The 26958-nt window shown below is 42.9% G+C and overlaps 1 protein-coding gene across 1 annotated transcript in view; it reads right to left on the minus strand.

Annotated features, from left to right (window-relative positions):
• Nucleotides 1-664: 664 nt before the first annotated feature.
• The window catches only part of LOC135195909 (G kinase-anchoring protein 1-like), a 230113-nt gene continuing 203819 nt past the window's right edge, over nucleotides 665-26958 (minus strand). Inside the window, exons 6-8 of the mRNA XM_064222416.1 lie at nucleotides 19999-20139; nucleotides 19697-19864; nucleotides 665-788 (exon numbers count right to left, since the gene is read on the minus strand). Coding sequence (XP_064078486.1) covers nucleotides 747-788; nucleotides 19697-19864; nucleotides 19999-20139 — 351 coding nt within the window. The 3' untranslated portion in view covers nucleotides 665-746. The remainder of the gene's footprint in view (nucleotides 789-19696; nucleotides 19865-19998; nucleotides 20140-26958) is intronic.

Here is a 26958-nt window from a genome sequence, read left to right on the forward strand (position 1 = left end):
TGTTTGTTTCAACTTCCAGAGGTTTTGGAATGTCTGGGAGCTGCACTGGTTTTTCAGAGACTATTCAAGTTCCTTTTATTCTCCAGCCTTCCTCTAAATTCAAGACAAATCTTTTGCAAACATCTCACAGTTTAGAACTTAAACTGCAGTCTTGCAAAGTCTTTAATTTTATCCCATCAAACAATAAAACCTATTACTGTACTAGAATGAAAAGCTTACAAATACTGCTCCATAATTTAGCAGCGGAGATTGGATTAATATTTTAGGATTTGCAATATAACTAATTAAATTCTTGATGTTTATTAATCAATATATTTTCTGTCAAATTATAATTTTCTTTCAGTACAATGACAAATAAAATAGTTAATGCTATTTCATTAATAATATATATTTGTACTTTTTGGCTACATTATACACTGCATGAATCAAGAAAAAATGCCTTAAATACAATCCTCTTACTCCATAGGAAATGGTTAACTAAATGGATTACATTCACTCACCTTCAAAAAATTGGTGCAAATGAGTGTCACTGCAAATTTCATACTGTGATAAAAGAACTGCCATTTGACAAATGTAGTCAATTTTGTTATGTATGCTTTTGAAAAGTGACCCAAATTGTAATACTTCAAATTCCTTGAACCAAGTCCTTTGTATCAAATAAAAGTTCTATTTATGACTCTATAATATATTTATAAACAGTAAAAAAGAATTGGAAAAACCTGCTTCAACAGATATAAACATATCAATTAGTCTTTGCTACTAGCTTCTCCAGTTTGCTTTTTCTTGCCCTGAAATAAAAAATAAAAATATTAAATATAAATTAGTCTGAGAATCTTGGGGATATAAAACTTACCTTATAGTAAAACAACAGTTCTGGCTTAACAATTACGAGCTTAGATATATTACTTATCATTTGCACCTAATTGTAAATTTATTTGCATGATACAATCAATCTTATTTTGAAACTGAATTATTGAAACACAGTATGCTTAAAAATTAAAAACAAGAAAAGTGTATATTCAGAATCATGTGTGGTGAACAGAACTTTTTTAAATACATTTACAAAAAATATAATTCTTTAGGTGTCACAAAAAAAGATGAATTTACTTTCTAATCACATATACTATTGTTATAACAATGAATGATGCTGCACGTAAATAATGAAAAAGGCGCAAGTAAAAGCAGGCCAACATTTATACTTGAATTCTATGTAGAATGGGTTTAATGATAATTCTTTCTGAACAGTCCCTACTTTCAAGGGTGACAATTAATCCATCCACCAATGCCCTCCAGAAGTCACCTCAATGCTACCTGACATCAAAAGTCCATGGTTAAATTTTTCATTGTTTAGTGATAATTTAACCAGAATACTGGATGAAATTTGAATGACATTTAACATAACTGGACTCGCAAAATAATAAAATTTATGAGACAACTAATTCTAACATATTTATGGTGGCTTAAACTTCCTTCACAATTAAACACATGTAATAAAATTATGGCACACAGAGATTACTTGAACATAGCTATAGTATTAGTCTTATTACTAAATTCCTTTTAGCAAAGATGTTCTGCTAGAAAATTAATTAAACCAAAATTTTGCTAAGCTCCATCATTCACTAGAATAATCATAAAAAAAAGTTTTTTGTTGGTATCTCCAAATGAAATTCTTAATAAAATTAATATAAAAGTAATACAATTCAACAAGCATAACATAAAAACTCTATAACATTTTCTTTGATCAGGCACTAATAAATGTGCAGGTTTTATTTCTTAGAGCTTATGTTTTCTTAATGTTTTAGCCTTAATGCTGTACAGTAGTACCTCGACATACGAAAGTCTCAACTTACGAAAAATTCAAGTTACAATAGCAAATACGAAGATTTTTTTGGCTCTACATACAAAAATAGTTCAGGTTACGAAAGGTTGTTGCTGTAAAGTCCTGAGATTTGCCCGGGCCACCGATAACAATTTTAAAACTTGTGCGCCATCAACTGAGTAGACTCGCCACCATCCTCCCGCTCTCCCATTGGTTCCTGATGCTAGTCATCGCCATAAGAACCTGCTCTCCTATTATAGTCAGCATCTCTCCCATCGTGCATCTACGTAGAGGCGTTCTTCGGTCATTCCGAAGCAGCATCGTTTGTGATTTCGTTGTAGTACTATTTTATCGTGTTGTGTGATAACTTTAGTACATATGTATACTACATAACTTAATCACGTACAGTATATATGTAGTCTTGGGTACCAAGAAAGTTGCTGAAGTTCACAGAAACAGGAGGATGCTTTCTATGCAGACGAAGATGGAGAGCATTAAAAAATATGAAGCTGGCATGCGGTTGAGTGCGATCGCTAAGGAATACGGCTGAAATCCGTCGATGATAGGCACCATCCTTAAGCAGAAGGAAGCCATCAAAGCAGCTACAACCTCCAAGGGCGTGTCTATCTTGTCTAGCAAGAGGAGCCACATGCACGACGAGATGGAGAGGCTGCTTCTTGTCTGGATAAAAGACAAAGAAATCGCTGGTGATACGATAACCGAGACGGCAATCTGCCACAAGGCCGGTGCTATTTTCGGCGATTTGATTGCCTAGGCCAAAGACGATGGAGGAAAAGGGACATCGACGCCAAACCCAGACTTCAAGGCTTCTCATAGGTGGTTTGAAAAATTCCGGAAACAGACTGGCACCCATTCGGTAGTGCGGCATGGGGAGGCGGCCAGCTAAGACACGAAACCGGCCGAAGCCTTTATTAAGACGTTCGACGAGATGACGATCAACGAAGGCTACTGTTCTCAGCAAGTCTTCAACTGTGATGAGACTGACCTTTTTTGGATAAAAATGCCTTGTCGGACGTAAATCATGGAGGAAGAGAAGAAGCTACTCGGGCATAAGCCTATGAAAGACAGGGTTACGCTCGCACTATGTTTGAACGCCAGTGGGGATTGCAAGGTGAAGCCCCTACTTGTGTATCATAGACTCCTTGAGCCTTCAAGGCCCACAAAGTGCTAAAGGAGAAGCTTCCAGTGATGTGGAGGGCTAATGCGAAAGCCTGGGTAGTGAGACTTTTGTTCACCGAGTGGGTAAATCTGTGTTTCGGCCCAACAGTTAAGAAATTTTTGGAAAAGAAGCGCCTCCCTCTGAAATGTCTGCTGTTGTTGTTGGACAATGCCCCTGCTCACCCTCCTGGCCTCGAGAAAGATATCCTAGTGGAGTATTATTTTATCAGTATTATTACTTGTTAAGTATAAATATATCGTTTTTATGAAAGTAACTTACCAAGTAATTACTTAGCTGAATCCCACATTGCAAGGGGTGTGTGATAAATGGACTGAACTAACTCAATGCATTAAAAGAATATTATATTGAACTAAAGGAATGGCTAACACTGACTCGGTATTTGTCACTGGCTACCTGGTAAGAGAGCTACAGCAGGAGATGTAGTGGGGGATCTGCCTGACCGCTGACAAGACTTAAGATAAAATATTCATGCCTTTGGGTCCAAGACCAGAGAAACAACCTGTAACCTTACATTATTACACACACAAAACAATAAAGACACTAAACAACCAAATGGCTGGTGGGTCTTCCAGGTACTAGGTAAACCCCCCGACTCTCCATTACTCAATGTCCTTGACACAAGGAAAAGAGATAGGAAAGAAATCGTGTCTCTCCTATGCTCCCTCACCCAATACCATGCTAACCACCACCAACAAGCCAAGGGTACTGCAATTTTCAAACAACGTTGATTGATTGAAATATTGTTGAGAGAGGCAAGTTATGTTTAAAGGAGAGAGAGGTGGCCACAGCTCTGACCTCATGCGCTCTCACTTTTAGCAAGGGAAGCGATTCCATCTATATCCAGGAATGAGCTTCAGATATTAGATCTCTGGTATGGAATGAGAGGCCGTTCTTGGAAAGCGGACGGGAAGGATTCTTGACCGAACACTAGAGGTTACCTAAGGATCCTCTGATCTTTTCCATTCTCTCCAGGTAATACCTTAGTGCTCTGACAAGGCAGAGCTCTTTCTTCTTCGTCCGAGCCCAGGATACCTGCTAAGTTCCTTATACGAAAAGAGCGAGGCCATGGCTTATTAGGATCCTTGTTCTTGGCTAGGAAGCCCAAGGTGAAGGAGCAGACCGCATCGCCTTGTGAGAATCTGACTTTCCTATCAATCTCATGTAGCTAGCTTACTCGTTTAGTCATAGCTAATGCTACTAAAAACAGTGTTTAAACGTAAAACATCCTTGAGAGAGGTGGACTTGAGAGGGTCGAAAGGAGGGCCCATACGCTACTTCAATACTATGTCCAGGTTCCAGGAAACCACTGTTGACTACTGCTGCTTTTAATAAGTATAAAAAAATTTCATTAGAGGAAAGAAGGCCACTGTAATGTTTAATCGTAGAGCATGACAGGTTCTTAGAGGTTCTTACATACATGAGAAAATCAGCGATCTGGGTTACAAATGTCTCAGAAGACGAAATGTGATGTCTGAAGCACCTTCTACGGAAGACTGCCCACTTTGACTGGTAGACGTTATTAGTAAACTGGCATTTGCACCTTGAAACAGCTTCCGCAGCTACTCTTGAAAATCCCTTTGCTCCGACGAGTTTCCTGACAGTTGAAGCCTGTCAGAGTGAGCATGGACAACCCTTGGTGGTACCTTCTTGAGTCCAGTTGTCTGAGTAGCCATGGTCTTTGGGGGAGCAGTCGTGGGAAGTCCACCAGAAGACGTAAAAGGTTCAGGAACCATTCCTTCTTGGGCCAGAACAGAGCTACCAGTCATTGAGACGTTGCTGTGGGAGATTAACTTGTACAGAACTTCCCTGACCAGGCTGAAGGGAGGGAATGCGTAAAGATCCAGCCTCGACCAATCAATCAGCAGTGCATCCGTCGCCCATGCTCGAGGGTCCAGGGCTGGGGAAACAAAGAGAGGAGGGTGGTTGTTTCTTGATGTTGCGAACAAGTCTATTAGGGATCTCACCCACCATCTCCACAAGTCGGAACAAATTCCGTCATCCAGAGTCCATTCGGTGGGAAGCGCTGGCCTGTGCTGGCTCAACTCATCTGCCATGGGATTTAGAATGAAGTGGGTGATGAGTGTTACTTGATGTTGATGAGCCCACAGGAGTAGCTCTCATGCCATCTGACAGAGAGAAAAGGAGTGTGTGCCCCTGTTTTTTTATGTAAGACAAGGCCGTGGTGTTGTCTGCATGTGCAACCACCGTCTTGTTGTACACGAACATGGAGAACTGACATAGGCCCAGGTGAATGGCCTTAAAATCTTTGACGTTGATGTGGAGCTTCATTTCCTCTGGAGACCAGGTCCCAGAGACCTCAAGAGACCCTAGGAGGGCTCCCAGCCCAGATCTGAAGCATCCGAGTTCAGTCCAGGTCAGGTTTTGGGGGCCAGAAGGGATCTTCCCTGTGAATACTTTCTTTCTGGTAGCCACCATTTGAGGTCTGATTTAATCTCCTATGTGATTTAATCTCCTATGTGATAGGAAAAATGATTGAATTAACTGGTTGAGTCTTCCTGTCCCAACTGACCTGAAGAAGAATTGAAAATTTGTTCTGATGGCGTATACTTACCCCGAACTACTTAGGAGAATCCTGGATGTCAATATGGTGCTGACCAGAAAAAAACTGGTTATTCCCTCCAGACCCCCAGCCGCCAGGTATGCCCCAGGGTCGAAGATCACAACCTCTGACCTGCAGTCCTTTCCTGGTCGCTGTAGCGTTAACACGCTCCAGCTCGTCATCCGTTACCAGCCAGTTTCCCTTTGTCTTTCCCCGTGTGGTGTGTGTGCCGTGTACGTGTGGTCTTTCGGTGCTTACGGAAGCTTCATTGCAACGGCGTTGCCCAGGTCTGGAGGGCAGGGTCTGTGGGTCCTTCCTTTTGCCCTTTATGTAACAGTGTCGGAGTCGCCCTTGTTCACGGGAAGCCACATGGTGAGTGTGCCGCGTGGTTGGATCATTAACGGGATCTGGCCTCTACCAAGCACAAGAAGAAATCTTGTTCTCCGGACAAGAAGGCTTCCTCGGAGGCTCCGCGGAGTAGGAGCCGTGGCCCAGGAGGCCCTTCGCCATCACCTGCTCTCTCTCAGGATTCCCCGGCAGAGCATCAGGAGTGTTCCCCCTAGGCGAGTCCTTTGCCCGGTCCCCACAAATGACGGGACCTGAGGAGTGTTGTGGTGAGAGATGTACCGGCGGACAGTTCATCTTTTTTGCAGGAGTGCTGGGCTCCTAGTGGCCTGCGAGGCACGCTGGTTGCAGTGCTACGCACCTCCAAGAGCTTGCTGCCAGCCATGGAATGCGCTGGTCGGTTCCCGGTGATCCCCGTGGGATTCTCCTCTTCCTCCTCCGTGCTCCCAGTCACCTCCCTGGAGGGGAGGGGGGGATCTTCCAGGTAGAGGACGGGAGCCGGCGGATTCTTTGGGTGTCCCCCCCTGGCCCCTGGTCGGGCACTCCCCGTATGCCGGGTAGGTCCCCCTAAAGGAGGAGGTGTTCCTGTTTTGGGCCCCCACGGGGATGGAGTCTCTTGCTAGCAGAGGGAGCTCCCGGGGGGAGACCCTCCCCGTTTGCTTTCGCTCGGATCACCCCGGAACAGGGGCCGCCGCAGAAGAGACAAGAGGAGACGCAGCTCAATGGAAAGAAGATCGTCGTCAGGTAGTTTCTCCTACTGATCTTCAAGGAGACGCTACGGGAGGAGTCGAGGTCGATCTTTCTCCTCCTCCCAAGATCGTAGGTCCAGATCTCACCGTTGTAGCCGGGATGACTTGCGCAGTAGACATCATCACTTGCAGACCTCCCGGTCCCCGAGGTCGGCTCCCGAGTGCACTGCTCCATTGATGGGTCCTCCCCCATCCCAGGGGTGTTTCCCTGCAGCTTTGATGGTTCCCATGTTGGCTCCGGTGGCCCCAACGGCCTCCGCTCCTACCGATCAACTCCTTCCTGTTCAGGACCTCCACTCCCACCTGCCACGCAAAAGGAGCGGAGCGCTCTGCTCCAGTGCATCCCCCAGCGGGGCTCCCCTTCATCCGGGAGGTGGCCCATGACGGCTCCTCCAGTTTGGGCAGGCCCTTCACCCCTGGAGCTGCCACAGTTAGAAGTAGAATGTGCCGGTTCTGTCCAGCAGCCCACTCTTCCCCCGTCCCCGCAACCGGTGGCGGGACTGTCCGTATCAAGAAGACTTGGAGGAGGATGCCTTCGTGCTCAACAGCCTGCAGAACTTCCTGGAGGGCCAAGGGGCCACGGACGAGGGCTCAGCATTCTGTAGGGTGCTCAGGTTGATCTGGGAGCAGAACAGTTTGGTGGAAGCCCGTGCCCCCCCCCCCCCCCCCCCCCCCCCCCCCCCCCCCCCCCCCCCCCCCCCCACCCCCCCCCCCCCCCCCCCCCCCCCCCACCAACTCCAAGGAGGCTCTTGGCAGTAGACCGCCTTTTCGGGGGGGGGGGGAAAGGAGAGTGGAATCTAAATCTTCCCTTTCCCTCCTCCAGGACCTCTACTCAGCCGAGGCCCTGGTACAAGTGGAGGAAGTGGTGGCAAGATCCAAGAACTCCCTGAGAGCCCTGGACTCACTGAAGCTCATCCCAACTGCCAAAGCCAGGCAGAGGAAGCTGTATGCGCCAGAGATCATGTACCTAGCCCTGAAGACGGTTGAAGGCCACCTCACAGCCCTCTTGCCAGGCTGTTCGGGAGATAAATTATTGACGGGGCCTGTTGCGTTCTCCCAACAGGAGGCCATGGCTATGGAGTCCACGACGTGGACCTCCATTCACGTTGCGTCGTGGTTGGACCACTGGACGGGTGCGGTCACCAGCTTTGCAACAGAACACGACCTGCAGGACGAGAACGAGTTGGCTGCCTTCAAGGAGTTGGTATTGTAAGGGGAAAAGTCCCTGGACTTCCTGACCACCCAATTTCTGACCCAATGGACGAACTGGGTCCTGAGATGCAGAGACTCAGTTCTCACTCGCCTCCCGAGGGGCTTCCTGGACAGGGAGGCGAAGGCTCTCCAGAACGCTCCAGTGTCAGGCAAATCTCTTTTCCCGGATCACCTGGTAGAGGAACCCATCAAACGTTGGAGGAAGGCCAACCAGGACTCAGTCGTCTACAGGGCATTGTCCTCGGTCAGGCAACCAGTGCTAAGGCATAGCTTGGATGCACAGAAGCCAAGACAAGGACCCAGACTGGGGGGGAGGGACCCCGTGGGTATGTCAGAACCTTCTGGAGGAGGCTGGGGCCATCAGAGAACTCAGCCCTCCTCCAGGACTGCTAAAGCCCCCTCCTCTGATTTTAGAGCCAGATCGGTGCCCTCTCACAGAGGGAAGGGCAGTCACTTTCCCAGGAGGAAGTAGGAGGCGAGGCCTCCTACCCGACTTGACACCTCGGGTGGGGGGTTGCCTCTCCAATCATTGGCGGGGCTGGGAGGATCTCGGAGCCAATCCCTGGACCGTCCAGGTCCTCAGGGATGGTTACCGAATCCCCTTCCGAGACAGAAAACCTCCCCTGATGGAGGAGCCGGACACTGGGGCTTTCATCCCCCGGATCCCCAGTCACGGGAAGGCTCTTCAGCTGGAGGTCCTGTCTCTAATGGAGAAGGGAGCCCTCCAGCGAGTGATTACCCACTCCCCGGGATTCTTCAGCCGCCTATTCCTGATGGCGAAGGCGTCGGGGGGTGGAGACCGGTAATCGACCTATCCATCCTCAACACGGAACTCAAGATGGAGACCCCTCGCTCTGTTCTGGCGGCCTTTGAGGGAAGGGGACTACATGCTGTCCCTTGACCTCAAGGATGCATACTTCCAGATCCCAGTACTGACACTCCTCCAGCAGGAAGTACCTCCGCGTAAGGTGGGAGGAAGCGATGTATCAGTTCAGGACCCTCTGTTTTGGCCTGTCCATGGAACTGCAGGTTTTCAAAAGGATATTCTCCCTTGTGTCCGCCTGGGCCCACAAGAGGGGCATGCGTCTCTTGAGGTACCTGGACGATTGGCTACCCCTTTCCTCCTCAAAGGATCGCTTAAGGGAGCAGAGGGACAAACTCCTGAACCTCTGCTCTCGTCTGGGTATCATCCTGAACTGGGAGAAGTCACACCTGGAGCCCACCAACACGATGGTGTACTTGGGAATGGACCTAGATACAGTAAGAGCCAGGGCATTCCTGTCTTGAGGAACAATTTCCAACTTCAAGGACGTAGCGACCCCCTTCCTGACAGACACGCCCCAACCAGCTCAAGAGTGGCAGAGGCTGATAGGCCACCCCAGGGAAGGCTGAAGATGAGGCCCGTCCAGTGGAACTTGAAGGACGGATGGGCCTTGGATGGGAAGAATTCATAGGAGATGATAGAGCCCTCTCAGTCGATGGCGGAGGCCCTTCACTGGTGGTTAGGCGACACGAACGTCCGGCAGGGGGTTCAGCTGGCGGACGTCCCTTCGGAGATGCTCCTTTTCACAGACGCATCGAGGGAGGGCTGGGGAGCCCACCTCATGTGCAACAACGCCACCATCGCTGCTTACGTCAAAAAGCTGGGGGGTCTGAGATCGTGACCCCTGTGTGAGCTGGCGGGGACCGTTCTGGAGTGGGCGGAGAATGCCGGGATCTCCCTGTCAGCAAGGTTCATTCTGGGAAAAAGGAACGTGATTGCCGATGGACTCAGCAGACAAGGCCAGGTCCTAGGGGCAGAATAGTTCCTACACCCGGCAGTAGCGGGCGAGTTGATCAGGAGGTGGGGGCTCCCTCTCCATGGACTTGTTCGCAACGAGCCTAAACTGCAAGCTACCGGTGTTCTGCTCCCCAGTCCCGGACCCGGCAGTGGTGTGGGAAGACGCGTTCCAGCACCCCCTGGAATGGACTAGACCTCTACGCCTTTCCCCCTTTCAGAGTCCTCAGGTAGGTCCTAAATCAACTCCAGACATCCAAAGCCACGGTCATAACCCTCATAGGCCCAAGGTGGCCCGACAGGGACTGGTTCCCGGATCTCCTGGAGATGTCCATTCAAGAACCCAAGGAACTTCCCCGAAGGCCGGACCTTCTGAGGCAGCCCCACTTCGAGAGGTTTCATGACGGCCTGGACGCTCTCTGCCTTCACGGGTGGAGGCTATCAAGCTCCTCCTGAACAAGAGGAAGTTCTCACGCAAGGTGGCCTCCCGCATGTCGGGATGCCTTAGGAAGTCCTCCGCAGTGGTTTACCAAGCGAAGTGGAAGCTCTTCAGGACCTGGTGAAAGGGACAGAACTTGGACCCCTACGAACCAAGATTCCCCATGTCACGGAATTCCTAGTCCATCTGAGGGATGACAAAGGGCTCCCCGTTGCAGCTATCAAAGGAGTCAGGGCGGCCTTGAGCCAGGTCTTTTATCAAAGAGGCATAGACCTGGGGAATTCAAAGGACATCTCCCTACTTACTAGGGGATTTGAACAGACATACTCTTCCGGGTCCCTGAGAAAGCCACCCTTCGAGTTGCTCAAGGATATCACAGATCGAGAACTCACACTCAAGACTGTCTTCCTCTTGGCTTTAGCATCCTCCAAGAGTGTGGGGGAGCTTCATGGCCACTCCTACCAGATGTCCCACTCAAGGGGTTGGAGAGAACTAACTTTCAAATTTGTGCCGTCCTTAGTAGCCAAGACCCAGAACCCGTCAGTGATAGACGAGCGGTTCGTGGAGTTCTCTATTCCAGCTCTTCCGAAGTCTGCGGATCCCAAGGACCTGCTCCTCTGCCAAGTCAGGGCGGTGAGGAAATATCTCAACAGAATGGAAGGACTCCGCCCGGTATTCAAAACCTTTTTGTCTCTACCAGGCATGAGAAGAGGGCGGTCACATAAAACAGCATCTCCTTCTGTTTAAGGGAGACCATCAGGAGGGCCTACGAGGGAGCAGGGTTGAATGATTGTGGGTTTTCTGGTGTCACAACTACCAGGGTCACCGACGCCGAATACTAAGTGTGATCTTTTAACTTTATTTAAAATCTTGTTTAATATATTATAAGTTTTATTTTTTTTTTAAAGAGATACATACAGGCGGCCCTCGGTTAGCGGCAGGGGTTCCGTTCCTGGCCACCGACGCCAAGCGATTTTCGACGTTGAGCGATTTTAAAGCCTACGGCCGCCGCACACCTTCTTTCGAAACTCTAGACCAGTCAAAGGCGCCGTAATCCCACAACGGCGCAATAAGTAAAATTATATTTATGCAGAATAGTACTATAGAATTTACTGTACAGTACATGTCGGTATCTAGAGTATGTAAAGATAAAATAAAGTTTATACAGTGTACAGGTAGCTGTAGTGTTCAGGTTATGATCATTAGTCTTACAATAGTCCGATTTTATGAGAGATCAAATTACAATGGCCTAACTTTATCCATCTTCTAGTTACATAAGTTCAATAACAGCAAAAGAGAATGATGAAAGTATGGTTTTAACGTTATACTCGTTGCGTGAACGTGTACAACCATGAACAACCGAACGAGAAAACGACTTTTTTTTTCTAAGTACAACCGAACTGGATAACATCTGTTTGGCTTGTATTTCGATCATCGTACTACAGTGCAACATTGCCGTATTTGTTATAAATGGCGTTATGTATAGAATAGAACTGAGATATCTTAATGTAATAACTTTATTCGCTATAGATCAGAGATCAATATAGATTAAAGATCAACCGGGAAATATACCGTTAAATTTAAACCTAGTTATAACTGAAGCTGAGAAAACTGTTCAAGCTGCTAATGACTATTATCGTACATCGGCAACAAGGATAAAACTGCAGTAAACGTCTGCCATCACACACAACTGTAGATAAAATTGGGATAAAATCATTTTAATCAAAACTACTGTGCTTGAAAGAACACATTTTACTGTTGGTTTCACGCCGATATAAGATAATAACGTAAAGTTCGTATTACGATGATATAAAGGATTATTGCGAACGGAATCACGTAATTTTTTACGCAATAAACATGCCGCCAACATAATCTGTTAACGAAAAAAAATAGTAGTTCACATTCACAACGAGACATATTCAATAAATATTTCCACCTAAAAACACGCTGTATAAGGAAAAATAACTTTGTCTCATATAAGTCAAGTATATAGATATTCGTTTATGCTAACTAGAAGCAAGAGCATTCGCTCAGAATTGCGTTATGGTGAAACAAACTCGTATTCATCAGCTGATTTCAAACCACAACATTGGCCGCTCTGCGGAATACGGGCTTAAGTTTGCCGTAGTATTTTAAAATACAATAATATGAGAATACATACAATATTCTTGGATACAGTGAAATAATGTATAACTTTTTAAAGGATTTATGGAAAAGATGCATAATTAATAAAATAACACAATGCATTTTTCGGAACTGGCGGACAAGAACGAACATGAAAAACCATCCCCTGACAACGTGGAGCGTAGTTACAAAGGCTGCCTTAATTTGTATCTTATTTCTGTACAAAAATGAAAATACCTTTACGTAATATATTTTCATACACATTTTAAACATAAAAGCATAAACATTTGAAAAATCGACACATCGATCGCTAAATTTGCACTCTTTTTTTATCTCGATATTTTCGGAAGAGCGGCAGACGGCGGCATACAAGAACGAACTTGAAAAAAAAACAACGTAGTTAATAACTTGAAGGGGAGTTTCAAAAGCTGCCTGTTTATCATATTTCTGCACAGAAATAAAAATACCCTATTCGTAATACATTTTCATACACATTTTAAACATAAAAGCATAAACATTTATAAAATCGACACATCGATCGCTAATTTGCACTTCTTTTTATTAAATCGATATTTTCGGAAGAGCGGCAGGTGGCGGCTTACAAGAAAGAACATGAAAAAATATCGTATTTGATAACGTGAAGGGCAGTTTCAAAAGCTGCCTTTGTATCATATTTCTGTACAGAAATAAAAATGCCTTTCACGTAATACATTTTCATACACATTTTAAACAAAAGCATGAACATTTATGAATCGACACATCCATAGCTAAATTTGCACTTATGTAACTCGATATTTTCGGAAGAGCGGCAGACGGCGGCATACAAGAACGAACTTGATAAAAAAAACAACGTAGTTGATAACTTGAAGGGGAGTTTCAAAAGCTGCCTGTTTATTATATTTCTGCACAGAAATAAAAATACCCTATTCGTAATACATTTTCATACACATTTTAAACATAAAAGCATAAACATTTATAAAATCGACACATCGATTGCTAATTTGCACTTTTTTTAAATCGATATTTTCGGAAGAGCGGCAGGCGGCGGCTTACAAGAAAGAACATGAAAAAATATCGTGTTTGATAACGTGAAGGGCAGTTTCAAAAGCTGCCTTTGTATCATATTTCTGTACAGAAATAAAAATGCCTTTCACGTAATACATTTTCATACACATTTTAAACAAAAGCATGAACATTTATGAATCGACACATTCATAGCTAAATTTGCACTTATGTAACTCGATATTTTCGGCATAGAACAGCGTCAGAGGCATATATTTTACCCTAATACCTCCCCATAAAATTTGTTAATATAATTTGCATAACCTTTATGGTCTGAACGGCATTTCTACATATGTATGGACTCGTTAGGCAACGGCACTAGCGGCGCTGTTAACTGAAATTTGCGCCGTAAAGATACCTTTAAAATGCCTTATTTTTTTAATGAATATTTTTGACGACCGCCGTAAAACCGATTCGCCGTTGAGTGATTGCGCCGTTAACCGCGGGCCGCCTGTATAAATATATTTTAAGTTTTATTTTTTTTTTTTAAATATATACATATAAATTTGATTTTTAAAAATTTAATAAATTTGATAAAAATAAGAATAAAATTCTGATCAAATAAAATTCTAATAAAAAGAATTGTTAATTAATCTGAATAAATAACAATAAAAAATAAAATAGGGGAAAAAAAAGTATATACTAAGACAGCACAGCTGTCAGATATATTTGAGAGGACCAGCTTCTTTGATAAAAGAGATAACGTTATTAGCACACATGCTTTCTCCCAACAGTTTTGCCATGCTATAATTACCACCTGCTTCACTACTATAAGCTAAAAAAACGATTCATAAGTTCCACTAGACTGGGACACTCACTCAACCAGCAAATGCCTAACAGTCAGCGGAATTACGCAATCGTCACAGTAGGGCTCATTCTCCCCATCCATCACATAGCCGTGAATTAAACGCGTATGGCCAATACGTAATCTACACAATACAACCTCCCACTTCCTTGGTATTAGGTCATATTTCTAAGGGTGTGTCTGTCTAGTAATTTCTTTCATTTTGTTGGGGCCTACTCTATCCCACTGAAGTGCCCATAAATGCTGGACAGATTTCCATATATCAAAGAATGTATCACGATATGGAACAGGGCATTTTCTCGGTACCAAAGTTTGCGCTGCTGATTTGGCTAGCTTATCTGCCTCTTTGTTTCCCGATATGTTCACATGGGCAGGAACCCAACAAAATGAAACAATGCTGCCTCTATTTTGGTGCAAGAAAATCCACTGCAAGATCTTCAACACCAAGGGATGATCAGTATTAAAGACTTCCAGGGACTGTAGGGCACTTTTGGAGTCACAAAATATTGTATAGCTACACACTGGGAGTGTCGTAATATGTTCCAGTGCTACTAGGATGCCATACAATTCAGCTGTAAAGTTTGAGGCAACAAAAGGAAGTGCACCACTTCGGTTCAGAGTTTTATTCCCTCCTGATGATTTGGGAACTATGAACTCTCAATTGTAAAATCCCCAGGGAATGGACCTCTTACTACTTCTTCTATGGCCTTCTTGAGAAGGAAGGAAGATACTTCCTTCGAAAGGGCCAAGTCTTTCAAGTATGCTGTCAATGCGATGGGCGAGGAGACTAAAGGAGGGGTCTCCGAGAAAGGGATGCAGTAACCCTCCTTTAATACTCTGACAATCCATGGCTCTGCTCCTCTGCGAGCCCACTCCCAGAACTCGAGGAGCCTGGCTCCCACTGGGGCACGAAGCACTACTTTGGTTGAGACTTGGCGATGGAGTGCTTCTTGACGGACTTTAAGTGGAAGCACAGGTTGGAGCAGGCTCTAGAATGAGACTGGGGTCTCTTCGCACTAAACAGGTGCTGTTGGAGTGGAGAGACGAACTTCAGACAAAAGGGCACCGACAAAGAAAGCTTGGAATGTGACGATTGAGTCAGAAGGTCCTAAGTCGACTTATACAGTTCTGTAGCAATTTGCTCTACCATGGCCTGCAGGACGAGATGGGAGGGGTCCAGAGGTACGTAAAGCAAAGCCACCTTCTGCGAGGCTATAACTTCCTTACATGCAAAAGAACAGCAGTTCATGAGTAAAGAGTGACGCAAGCTCTGCCACACCATCTTGGACGGCCTTATCCGTGCACAAAAGCACACTTAAAAGGTCTGTAGAAATGGAGTCAACCATCTCTGTGGTGTTCTCTACCTTCTTGGCGAGTGTGCCCACCATCAAGTCGAGGAAGCTGAACACCTCAAATATCTTGAGCAAGCTCTTGATGAGGTGGTCCAGCTCTGCCTAGAAGAAAACTCTGGCTGTGACGAAGGCTGCAAGGCATGGAGAGTCGATGAGACTAAAGTCCCTTTGGGAGGAGATAGCGACTCCCAAGGAGGAGCTTTCTCTGGTGTCGTAAGGCCTATGGTACCTCTTGATAAGGTGCGAGAGAGGATAAGTCAACGTTGCCTTTCCTTGCTCTCTCTCTTCATCGAGAGCCACTCCTTGACCACCTTAAGAGCCTTCCTGGAGGAGGTGGAAATGACCATCTTGGGAAGGAGAGTGAGTTCCCACTGACTCTCAGACATCAGGAACGAAGGGGCAGGAGATGCCAGAGTAAAAGTGATGAACCCCCGATAGCTCTCTAAAAGGAAATGAGTAAAGCCTTGTAAGCAGACAACTGAGCCTAGTCCTGACCCATCATCGTTCCCAAAGAAACCAGTGAAAGGTCGTCGGCTGTCTTAGAGGGAACTCCCGACAGAGGAGCTTTCCTGACAAAACTCAGGATCTCTGCTAGCTGGCTCTTCAGCAGAGCAAGAGAAGGGTCATCTGATTCTACAACAATGGCCTGCTGTTGCTAATGGGATATGTGACCTGAAGCAGACAGGGTCATGAGTTGCAGCTCCAAGGAAGGGGCAGGTGTGGGTTACCAAGTGCAGAAGCGGACATCGTGAGAGTGGGAGCAGTCATCATGGGAGCAGGAGCAAGAGGTGCAGAAGCGAGAGCAGTCAAAATGGGAGCCAGTGGTGGGCACATGGTCGCTGGAGATGGGAGTATGCCCGAGACTGGGTTCTCGGGAGTGGGAGAACGCCTATCCGGACGTTCAGGTGACAAGTGTCTAGCACGGAGCTTCTGATGTTTGGAGTTCTTGGGAGACAGCAGAATTTTTGTGTAAAGTTCCCTTTAATATTGCCACTTATGTACATTTATAAGGTGAAACTGAAGTACTAAAAGCAGCTAGCTTAGCTGACGACTTATCGAATTCACAAGAATAGTAGAGATCTTTCAAAGACTATCCCATTGCCTATATCTCAACAGGTTAGTTGTGCTTATTGTAAAAAAGATGGACACTCCATAGAAAATTGTCCCAGTCCAAAATGTCAGAGGTCAGAAGTAAGCACTGACGGTAAGTCAAAGAAAACTAAAGGTGCAGTAACATAGTCATGCTTTTGTTCCTTCACATGATCTGGAGCTATTTAATGAATTCTTGTGTGAAACAATGATTCATCTGTCACCATTTTGAGAGAGACTGCTTCATCCCAGACAATAATTTCGGCTGCCAGTCAAGACAACTTAAAATGCACGAAAGAGTACATAGCAGTAAGTGACCTAACCACAACTAGCCTTCTACCCGAGGTGGAGGTAGATATTGCTTGTCCTTATTTTACAAGTAAGGCAAAGGTTACTGTCTTACATAAACCATTACCCTCTTATCCTATTCAGATGATTATTGGTAATGATCTAGCAGGATCCTCTGTACTTCAACCTAAATTAATTGTAACAACAACTGAAGTGGTAATCAACGATGAGCTCTCCAATAAGCCAGGTAAAATAGCCCAGGTAATCACTAGAACGTCTAGTAAAACGACCAGCACTAATACTCCTACTAAGGTAAAGAATGACAGAATAACAGAAGCTCTGGTTTAGTTGAAATAAATAAGGACCAGTTTGCTGCACTCCAAAAGAAGGATTCGATATAAATAAAGACCAGTTTGCTGTACTCCAACAGAAGGATTCAAGTTTGAAAACACTCTGGGATCAAGTAGTGGATCCCAATGATAACCCTAAAACTTAACTTTTATGTGGAGAAAAATGTTTTGTTTCGCCATTACAAGCCTCCCAAAGCTCCAACATCTAATTCATGGCATGACTGTTTTCAGGTTGTTTTCCCAGAGTCCTTAAGGAAACCCTTGCTTGACCTTGTTCATTCTACAGAATCTCATCTTGGAGTGAATAAACCCTACAAGAGGTTGTTTGAGGATTTTTATTGGCCAGAAATGAGAAAGGACATAAAGGAGTTCATTGCTTCCTGTCACCACTGTCAGATCACTGGTAAGCCTAATGAGAAAATGCCTCCAGCACCGCTTCAAAGCATTCCAGTACCAAAGTCACCATTTGACAAGGTAATTATTGATTGTGTTGGGCCCTTGCCAAAGACTCGCAAGGGTAATGAATACATTTTGACTGTCCCTTGTCCTACCACTTCCCTTAGCCTTTCCCATTAAAAATATCTGTGTTAAAACCATTGTTGGACAATTGTTGAAAACCTTCACCTTATTAGGTTTCCCAAGAGAACTACAGTGCGATCTAGGTATGTACCAATTTTACTAGCAATCTTTTCAAGCAAACTATGTATGAAGTTAATATCCATAATGTTTACTTATCTTTTTATCACCCATAGACTAATGGTGCCTTGGAAAGGATGCACCAGACTATAAAAAGTTTGTTACACTAGACTATAAAAAGTTTGCTAAGGAAGTATATCAGTGAAACATCACAGCACTGGGATGAGGACCTCGATCTTCTCATGTATGTACTTAAATATACATCTCATGATTCCCACAGGGGTATCTCCATTTGAGCTCATGTTCGGTCAAAAACCAAGAACTATATTAAGTTCAGCAAAAGATAATATTTTGCAGAGGAAGCCAGAAGAAACTACAAATATTTACCAGTATTTAAAAGATTTGAAAAAGAAATTTACTTATAGTTATAAAATTGTAGCTACTAATTTAGTTTCTCCCCAGCAGAAGATGTAACACATATACAATATAAGAAGGCAAAAGTGAGAGAGTTCAAAACCGACGATCAAGTTTTAGTGTATCATCCTATTCCTGGACCTTAGAAGATCCTTTGTAGGACCTCTAAAGTAAACTACATAATCAATACTCCAGACAGAAAATGACCAACTCAATTAGTTCACGTAAACCTACTTAAACCCTGTATCATTCCACTCAAAACGGTGAATCCTTCTGATGGTGATGACACCAATCTCATTTTTTCATTTAAGGATTTTTGTAATTGTGAAATTTTTAAATCTTTAGATGCTTGCTTATCTTTCTCACCTAAATGTACCTCAAAAACAAGCATTGACAAGACTCTTGCTAAAGTTTCCAGACATTAGTACTGACATTCCTAAGTGTAGCTCTACTGTCCACCATGACATATTGCTTGAATACCACTCCAATTTGCCAATCTTCCTATAGCCACAGAGTTAAACTAGAAACTTTGAAAAGGGAAGTTCAGTATTTATTAGACAATAACTTGGTGGGCTTCACCATGTATATTGGTCCCCAAATCTAATGGACAATTCAGACTTTGCACTGATTATAGGAAATTAAATAAGGGGACTGTTAAAGATTCCTATCCACTTTGAATAAGATACAAAAACTCCTTTTGAGGTATACCCTTCTTTGAGTGTTTCATAAATTATCTGTTTATTGTGATTAGCATGTAGGTAATCTTGGCGAATGTAAAGAGCCTCTGTTCTCGGATATCTATTGATGTGCTACAGAATTCCCTCTCTTTGCTTGTCTTCTAGAATATTTTTAGCCTCCCTCCTGTCCTCTCCTCAACAGTGCCTGCAAACTGCCTTTTACTTAGAGTTGTCCTCAATGTTTTTTTCTGAAATGTTGAGGGTATTCAGAAACATGGTTTTAAAAACTGGAATAGCCTGACTATCCTTTGGCAAGTGGTACAAAAAACAAATCGATCTCAGTGATACATGATTTTTCATTGTTCTCTGTTGTACTTCTGCTTGTTGCACAAACTGGTCATTGTATTCTCTCTGCAGCTGAAGACTGCCAGTCCCATAGAAAGCCTGAACTATAGTCTCTCTTTCCTCTTCTGAAAAAGCAAAACATTCTCTATCCATTCTGGTACAGCCAATGCCATTACATCTAGGTCTTGAAAAATCCTACCAGGAACAATGTACACTTGATGAGCAGCAGAAACGAATTGGGCACTTTGGTTGCTTTGTACCTATGCTTCCCCAAAAGTGGGTGGGGCCAGTTACTTACTCTCTAAAAATTGAAGCTGCTGTGAAAATATAAGAACTGCAGCAATGTAAATACTTGGAAAGTTACATATATAAAATTCCATTTCAAAATTTCATGTTTCTGCTTGACCACAATGTAAAATCAAATAATGTGATATGAGAAACGCAAACATTACCTGTGTTTTTTTTAGATCAAGGGTAAGCTGATTAACCTTTGATCGCTCTTGCTCTAACTGGGCAGAAAGATTTGAAACTTCTTGTGTTAACTCATCTCGAACCTTGGACATTTTATCTAGTTCTACAACAAGTTCAGCTTTCGATTTCATTTCAGCTGAACATATAACCTATAAAAAAAAACACTCTTTAACTCAAAAGGTAGGAATTAATTATTACCTTATAGTGCAGAAATGTCAAAAGTATATATGCATCACTATACAAGTATATGAAAACTTGTTGGATAGATGAAAAACACGCTTACCTCACACAACTTTTTGTTCCTACTTTTGACTAATTTTAGGTCATTTTTAAGACTATCCACTTCAAGTCTCAGGGCCTGAATTTCAAATTCTTGTTTTTCCAACTGCTCTTCATACTGGGTCACCAGTGCTTCTTTACTATACTGCAATACAAAAAGATTGTAAGGAAAGAATGTAAAATTTATCACTTAAATCATCTGTCTGGTTTCACATATATTATAGCCTGGAAATTAAATAATAAAACCAAGTAAGGTTAAGATAGACAATTCACACGACTTATATATAACTGCCATTCACATTCATTTATCCATTACTAACACATCCCAGTGCATCTCAAGAAACTATGAAGGGTTCTGGATATCTTTACTATATAAACCTGTGAAACTTCTGATGGCTTTTTCATATACTATATACAAAACTGAATTTTGCTAAAGTAACTAGTGGGGGTGTATATACATAGTACTGAAAGGGTAATTCCTCTATGGAGAACCCAGTAAGCAGGCAGTCCCCAGTTTATGGCAAGGGTTCAGTTCCCAAAAAAAGCCATAAACCAGAAAATCATAATAATAAATGGAATAAACAGCCCTCATGACACCATAAGCAGGGGGTACAGCATCGTAAAATCAGGTTACCAGTACTGTGAGCCAAGCACCATTAAGGTGGAATACTATAACCTACGATGACCATAACCTGCATACTGCTACTCCTTCCACAGGGTTGACTTTAACTTCTGTAAAGAATAACCTGCAGAGCCTGGAAAGTAGGTAATTGATGTAACAATCTGAGATAGAGAGAAAAATGATAAAATTCGAATTAATTTTTATTTTTCATAGCTAAAAAACCTCAGGTCTCAACATTATGATAAATCTTCTGGTGCCAGCTGAAAACTGGTTAAAAATAAACAAATTGTAAATGTAAGGAATCTGTGGCACCTGGCATCCATACGTAGTTGAGGTGGAAGAGAGTCGGAGACCTCCCTTGAACCTAGTGATGCAGTAGTCTTTCTTCAACCGGCTTGGAGAGGGGACATTTGCTTTGCTCTCCTCCTACCCAAGCTGGTTTCTTACCTAAGCCTGCATTGTTTTATCATATAGTATTCTCCTATCCAGCCTAAAAAGTCTTGTGAGCGTCAACATATTTGTCCAGGCCTTTATGATTCCCATGTTCTCACTTCCTGGCTTCCTCTACGACAGATGCACCTTATGGTAGATGTGCTTCCAGGCCTATTCCTACTTTGTCATCAGCTGTCTTATGCATAATTCTGGCCCGTCTCTCTAAGGGAATATTGCCCCTTTGGGGAGAGAAGGGCCAGATCCATCTTGTTCCTTTGTTAGCAAAATGATTCCAGGCCTATTCCTACTTTGTCATCAGCTGTCTTATGCATAATTCTGGCCTGTCTCTCTAAGGGGGAATATTGCCCCTTTGGGGAAAGAAGGGCCAGATCCATCTTGTTCCTTTGTTAGCAAAATGATTTGAAATATTGTTTGGGATATATAAAAACATTTGCTTATGTTAAGACATTTCAATGTTTTATTTCTTCTTCCATGATATATTTACAGACTTGCCACTTAGTAGGCTATAGTGCGGAGTTTTTTCTCCCTTTATATCATTGTTCATATTTCTCTAACACCTTCTAGGTGTGTGTTTAATGATGTATTTTTATTGGTTAGACAATATATTTTGTTTCAACAACACAACTTCTGGGAACATGGTAATGTTTTGGTCTTTCAGATTTTGTGTAGTTCGGTTTACTCGAGACTTTATAGGTTTGTGTTGCATAAAAGGGTTATATGCAAGGATTAGCCTTACCTTACTTTACATGGAAGTTTTCCTCCACTTCCCCAGCACAAATTTTGATGGCAGAAGTTCTCCAACTGTGATGGTCCCAACTACTTGTTCATGACCAGTCAGATTTTAGTCTCATCTCTCCCGTCATCGGGGGTTGAGTTGCATGGTTCACTCCCTTCCCTTACACCTAAATGTTTCTTTTCCGTCTCTCAAAATGGGAGGTTTCTATTCTTCCTGAGGGGGAGGGGGAAGGCATATTATTTGTTTCTTTTCAGGCTCTACAGCCGTCAGCCCTGCTTCTTGCCTTGAAGATAGTCAGCAGCATGTTCGGCTCAGATCTTGGGAGCCCCTCTACATTCTCTTCCCTCTTCCAGAGTTGTCACTTCACTAATTGGTATGCTCGTTGGTGCTACGGTGGGAGTTTGGTACCCAGTCAGTCCTGACAGCAGTGTGTTCCTTTCAAGCCTCAGCGCCCCATCTATGTGGTACTTGCTAAATTTATGTCATCATTCAGAAGTACCAATCTTAAACAGACGACTTTTCTGATGTGGCTTCGTCTGCTTCTGTGGCGTCTTGTCTCCCTCTGATGTTTTGTCTTCTGATGAAGTTCGCATTGGTTCTCCTATTTGTCATATGAAATAAACTTGTCTTTATAATTTTGTTAGAATATAGTATGATTAATCCGCTCTTACAAACAATATTTTCTGCTCTTGTAAGAGTACTATGCTTTGTGATGTCATAGATGGAACTGTGACATCATGGCTAGTTCTTATGACAACTTAGGTTTGACTGATCAACTCTGCATTTCAAGAGAAGTGCAATGCATCTTCTGCTACCTCAGGCGTTGGGAGTTTCTTGGGAAATTCTTAGCTTTTCTTCACCAGCACGTGCTACTGGTGAGGCCCTCCAGTTGCTGTAGAAGTCGAAGAAGTGGACCTTTCGTAATTGACAACTTCGCCTCCTTCTATGTGTTCTCCCTGGTCTGCAAGCTGGGGTTTATTTCGTGTTGAGAGCTTCTCTTCAAGAACCTGAAACTCAGAGCTCAAGGTCCATGACTTCCTTGGATTTGGCAAGTTGGAGAGGTATCCGGTGTCACCGATACCAGTTCCTGAATATTCCCGAATTAGTATCTTCTCCCTTGTTTCTTTGGACACTTGAGTAGAGGGAGAAACAGACTTTTGTCCTGTTCGTGACTTGGTAGCTTGTCTGAGTTCGTCAATTTCTTTAAAATCCAAGACTCTCAAAATGCTTGCAACAAAATGAGTTTTCTTTGGAACTCAGATCCGATGATTCTCTCCAGATTGAAGTAGCAGTAAAGATTCTACAATGCCCCAGCCAGAATAGATGCAGTGTCCTTTGTTGGACATGAGATTTTCTGGATACTCGGGGACATGTTTCCATCATAGACATTATCGCCTTGATGCTCACATGTTCGTGACTTATTCACCTAGTTCCAGATTTACATGGACAAGACCAGATTAGATGATTGCCTTCCCGTGATTCAATGATGTCCAGCAAAGATTGTTGCTCTTTCCTCCGATGTACACAAGCAATCCCCATGGGCGTGTTTCCCAAGAGCTGTGCCATCTCCTTCCTCTCACGGATGTGCCTCCCTTTCATATATGCAGACATGTTCCTGTAGAAGACGATCATTGCCCTTCTACTTCTCAGAAGTCCCTTGTTTGCCTACAAGACGTTCTTCTCATGTCAAGTCTCATTTGCCTGATAGGTCCAGGACTTCGACAGAGGTGATGTTGTTCACATCCACAGACATTTCCAGGACTTCGAAAGAAGTGATGTTGTTCACATCCACAGACATTTCAAGTGATGACTGTGATGTTGTTAATGGACATGTCCCTCAAGGCGCACATACTCCTTTGGCTATTCATGATTGAGAGAGGTCGTCTTTCTCCAGTTTCAAAAAAAAACTAAGGCATTCATATCTCATTCTCCTAGGAGGTCCTACATATGCCTTTTGCCTTCCAGTCAGTGGTTGTGACTTGTCAAGGGGGAGGTACCTTGTTTGTGCTTGCTTCTCTTTCTCCCAGACAGTGTCACATACAGTTTTCATCATTGCTTGTCTGCATATGTGATTCTTCACGGCCAGACATGGACACACATACATGACTTGACGGCTGTAGATGAACACGCATCGTTTCAAGGAGAAGGCTATCTCAAGATGCTGCGTCTGGGTACGGACCGTCGACCTAGCCCTTGGCCATACAGCATGTCTGTACAATACCTTTTTGTCATGCAGGTAACATCTTGATGGACAATGCCTTGGTAGCGTCTGACGGCATTCCATATCTTCTATGTACAAGGTTGAAACAGACCGTTGACCTAGCACACAGCCATTCACTACAGTTGTGCAATGTCTAGGAACGGACCATTGACCTAGCACACAGCCATTAAGCACATCTGTGCAATGTCTTTTTGGCACACTTAACAGCTGACAGATATTACCCTAATGATGTCCGATGAACGTTCCCTTGGTAGTCCAACGGAGCTCCATGTCATCTACGCACAAAATCGACATTCCAACTGTTATGTCATTCATAGCGAGTCAATGAAGAATGAATTCAACCCTTCTCAGGTACGAATAATTCTAGTTTCATTGTTTAGTATTTTCATTTAAGTCCTCCAAGAACACTGACCTAGGACTTTGATTTGTCCTAAAGTAGTTACAATTAGTCAATAGGTTGGTTTGTTTTACAGTGAAGTTCTGTGGAACCATCCTGCCCTATGATTACAAAGCAGGGTTCAATTCTGATCATAAAGACATTTTCCTGTGAATAGTTATTTTATAGCTCCAGACTTTAAACGAAGGATGAGGAACTATTTCCTTTTACCAACTTAGCCAAGCATATGTGGTGGAGTTCTTAGCCTAGCCTAGATAGTTCAAACCTACCTTTACCAACTTAGCCTGCCCTAAGTGGTTGAGTTCTTAGCCTATACTAGCCTAACTTAGCTAGTTTGAAACTATCTCTATCCTTAGCTAGTTCGAACTTGTCTTTACCAACTTAGCGTAAGTGGTTGAGTTCTGAGGATAGCCTACCTAGTTTGAACTTATCTACACTATACCGGTCTAGCCTAAGTGTTGGAGTTCCTAGCCTAGCCTAGCCAGTTCAAACCTATCTATCAGACCTGCTCTTCAATATCCCAGAGCATTTTCTTTTGCTTCATGGCTTCTGCATAAGGATTTAGCGTTATGCTATGTTGCTCAGGAACATCACCACCGTGGTTCCTTAGTCTAAAAAAAGGGTGTATGACAATTTCATTGCAGTAATTACATCGTGGTAATTTCATCTCACGGCAATTACATCTCAAACATTTTCACCCAATGTAATTATGTAGCAATATATCGACATCGTCATTAATTTCATCGTAAGGTTTCTTTCACCACACAATACCAAAAAATATAATTCACTTGTTTTTCTGTAAAACATCCAAGTATTACTGTAATAGTTGGTGATGAGATCAAAGTATCTAACCATTAGCAAATGGCCTGCTTATTGACTTTTCCTATATTAGAAATTGTTCATAAAATTTTTAGGTTTTTGTAATCAACTTGTTTTCTGAGTGGTAAACATTTTTGGTTTTCGTAAATAACTGAAACTAAACCCATGAAGATGCCTCTGCAGTATGTCGTAAGCACAAGGAATAAGCAAAAACTCATTAACAATGGTCATTATTTGTAAAAGAACAAACAAATGGCAAAAAACTATTTGTGACCAGTTTTATAAAACAAATTGCCATGCAAGAGTTCATACAAATGATGATTCCATTACAAAATGATTGGAGAACACAATCATGCAGGAGATACTGCTTGTGTTGAAGCTGCCAAAATGATTAACATCTAAAGAAAATGCAATCACAACTCAAGAATCAACTCATTGCATCGCAACCCAGGAGTAAAAAGGAATATAAGAAATGCTAGAAATACTGCAGCACAAATTCTTGCAAATTCAGGATGTTTACTCCAGTTAAGCATTCCTCTGCAATATGGGATAACACATTCAAATAAGCCATTTCTTCTGTTTGACAGTGATGATGGATTAGAGTGGGTTATTTTATTTTCAACTCAGATGGGTATGCAGATGGGACTTTCAAAACAGTACCCCCTTTATTTAAACAACTATACACAATACATGGTATAATGAATGGTGATGTTTTGCCTCTTGTTTTTGTTTTAATGAATAACAAAACTGAAATTACAGTGGTACCTCGAGATACGAAATTAATCCGTTCCGGGACAGCCTTCGTATCAAGAGTTTTTCGTATCTTGGAACACATTTAACATGTAAAATGGCTAATCCGTTCCAAGCCCTCCAAAAACACCCCAGTAAATTATATTTCCAGGCCTAAAACACATGTTCTTGGGTTACGACGGAAGAAATATGACTCCAAAAAGGCAAAATACTGTACATACTTGAGTATTATTCAACTGCATATAATGTTCAACCCCATTTTTACTGCATATATTAGGACTTTGGCATATGTCCCTTAGCAATAAGCCTAGCCTATGTTAGCGGTTGCTACTGTAGCCTAGTCTATGATTCTGACATCTAAACCTAAGAGCTAAAAGCTTAGAATATGCCAATAAAATGTATAAATAATCAGTATGTACTCATTTCAAATAATTATTAATTAATCATTAACTATAATACACAAACAAACAAAAAACAAACCTTTCAATCGATTGTTTACATTCAGATCTTACCCGTCTTACGAGTATGGAACGAGCGCCAAGCAATCATTTTTCCTAGCACACAGTAAGCCATAAATTGTCATTAGTATCTCTCTTCAACTAATGAAACCACCAAACAGTATAATAACCATTCATTTCTATTCTTTATTCTATCTTTACCTAACGGAGATACCGAGTTACTGACAGTTATAATGAAACATACGTAATACGTATACGAAACGTAATAATAAAACAGAAGAATTCTAAAAAATGCATATTTGTTGGCAGTCTGATTTATTTTATATTTTATGATATCTAATTCACATTTTTTTTATTAAATGTATTGCATGTACTCATTTCAAATAATTATTAAGTAACCATTAACTATAAAAAACAAACAAAAAAAAAAAGCTTCCAAACGTCTGTTTACATCCAGCACTTATGAGTATCGAACGATCGCCAAGCAATCACTTTTACACAGTAAGCC

The sequence above is a fragment of the Macrobrachium nipponense genome, chromosome 17 (genome assembly GCF_015104395.2).
Source record: "Macrobrachium nipponense isolate FS-2020 chromosome 17, ASM1510439v2, whole genome shotgun sequence".
NCBI classification, from domain to species: domain Eukaryota; kingdom Metazoa; phylum Arthropoda; class Malacostraca; order Decapoda; family Palaemonidae; genus Macrobrachium; species Macrobrachium nipponense.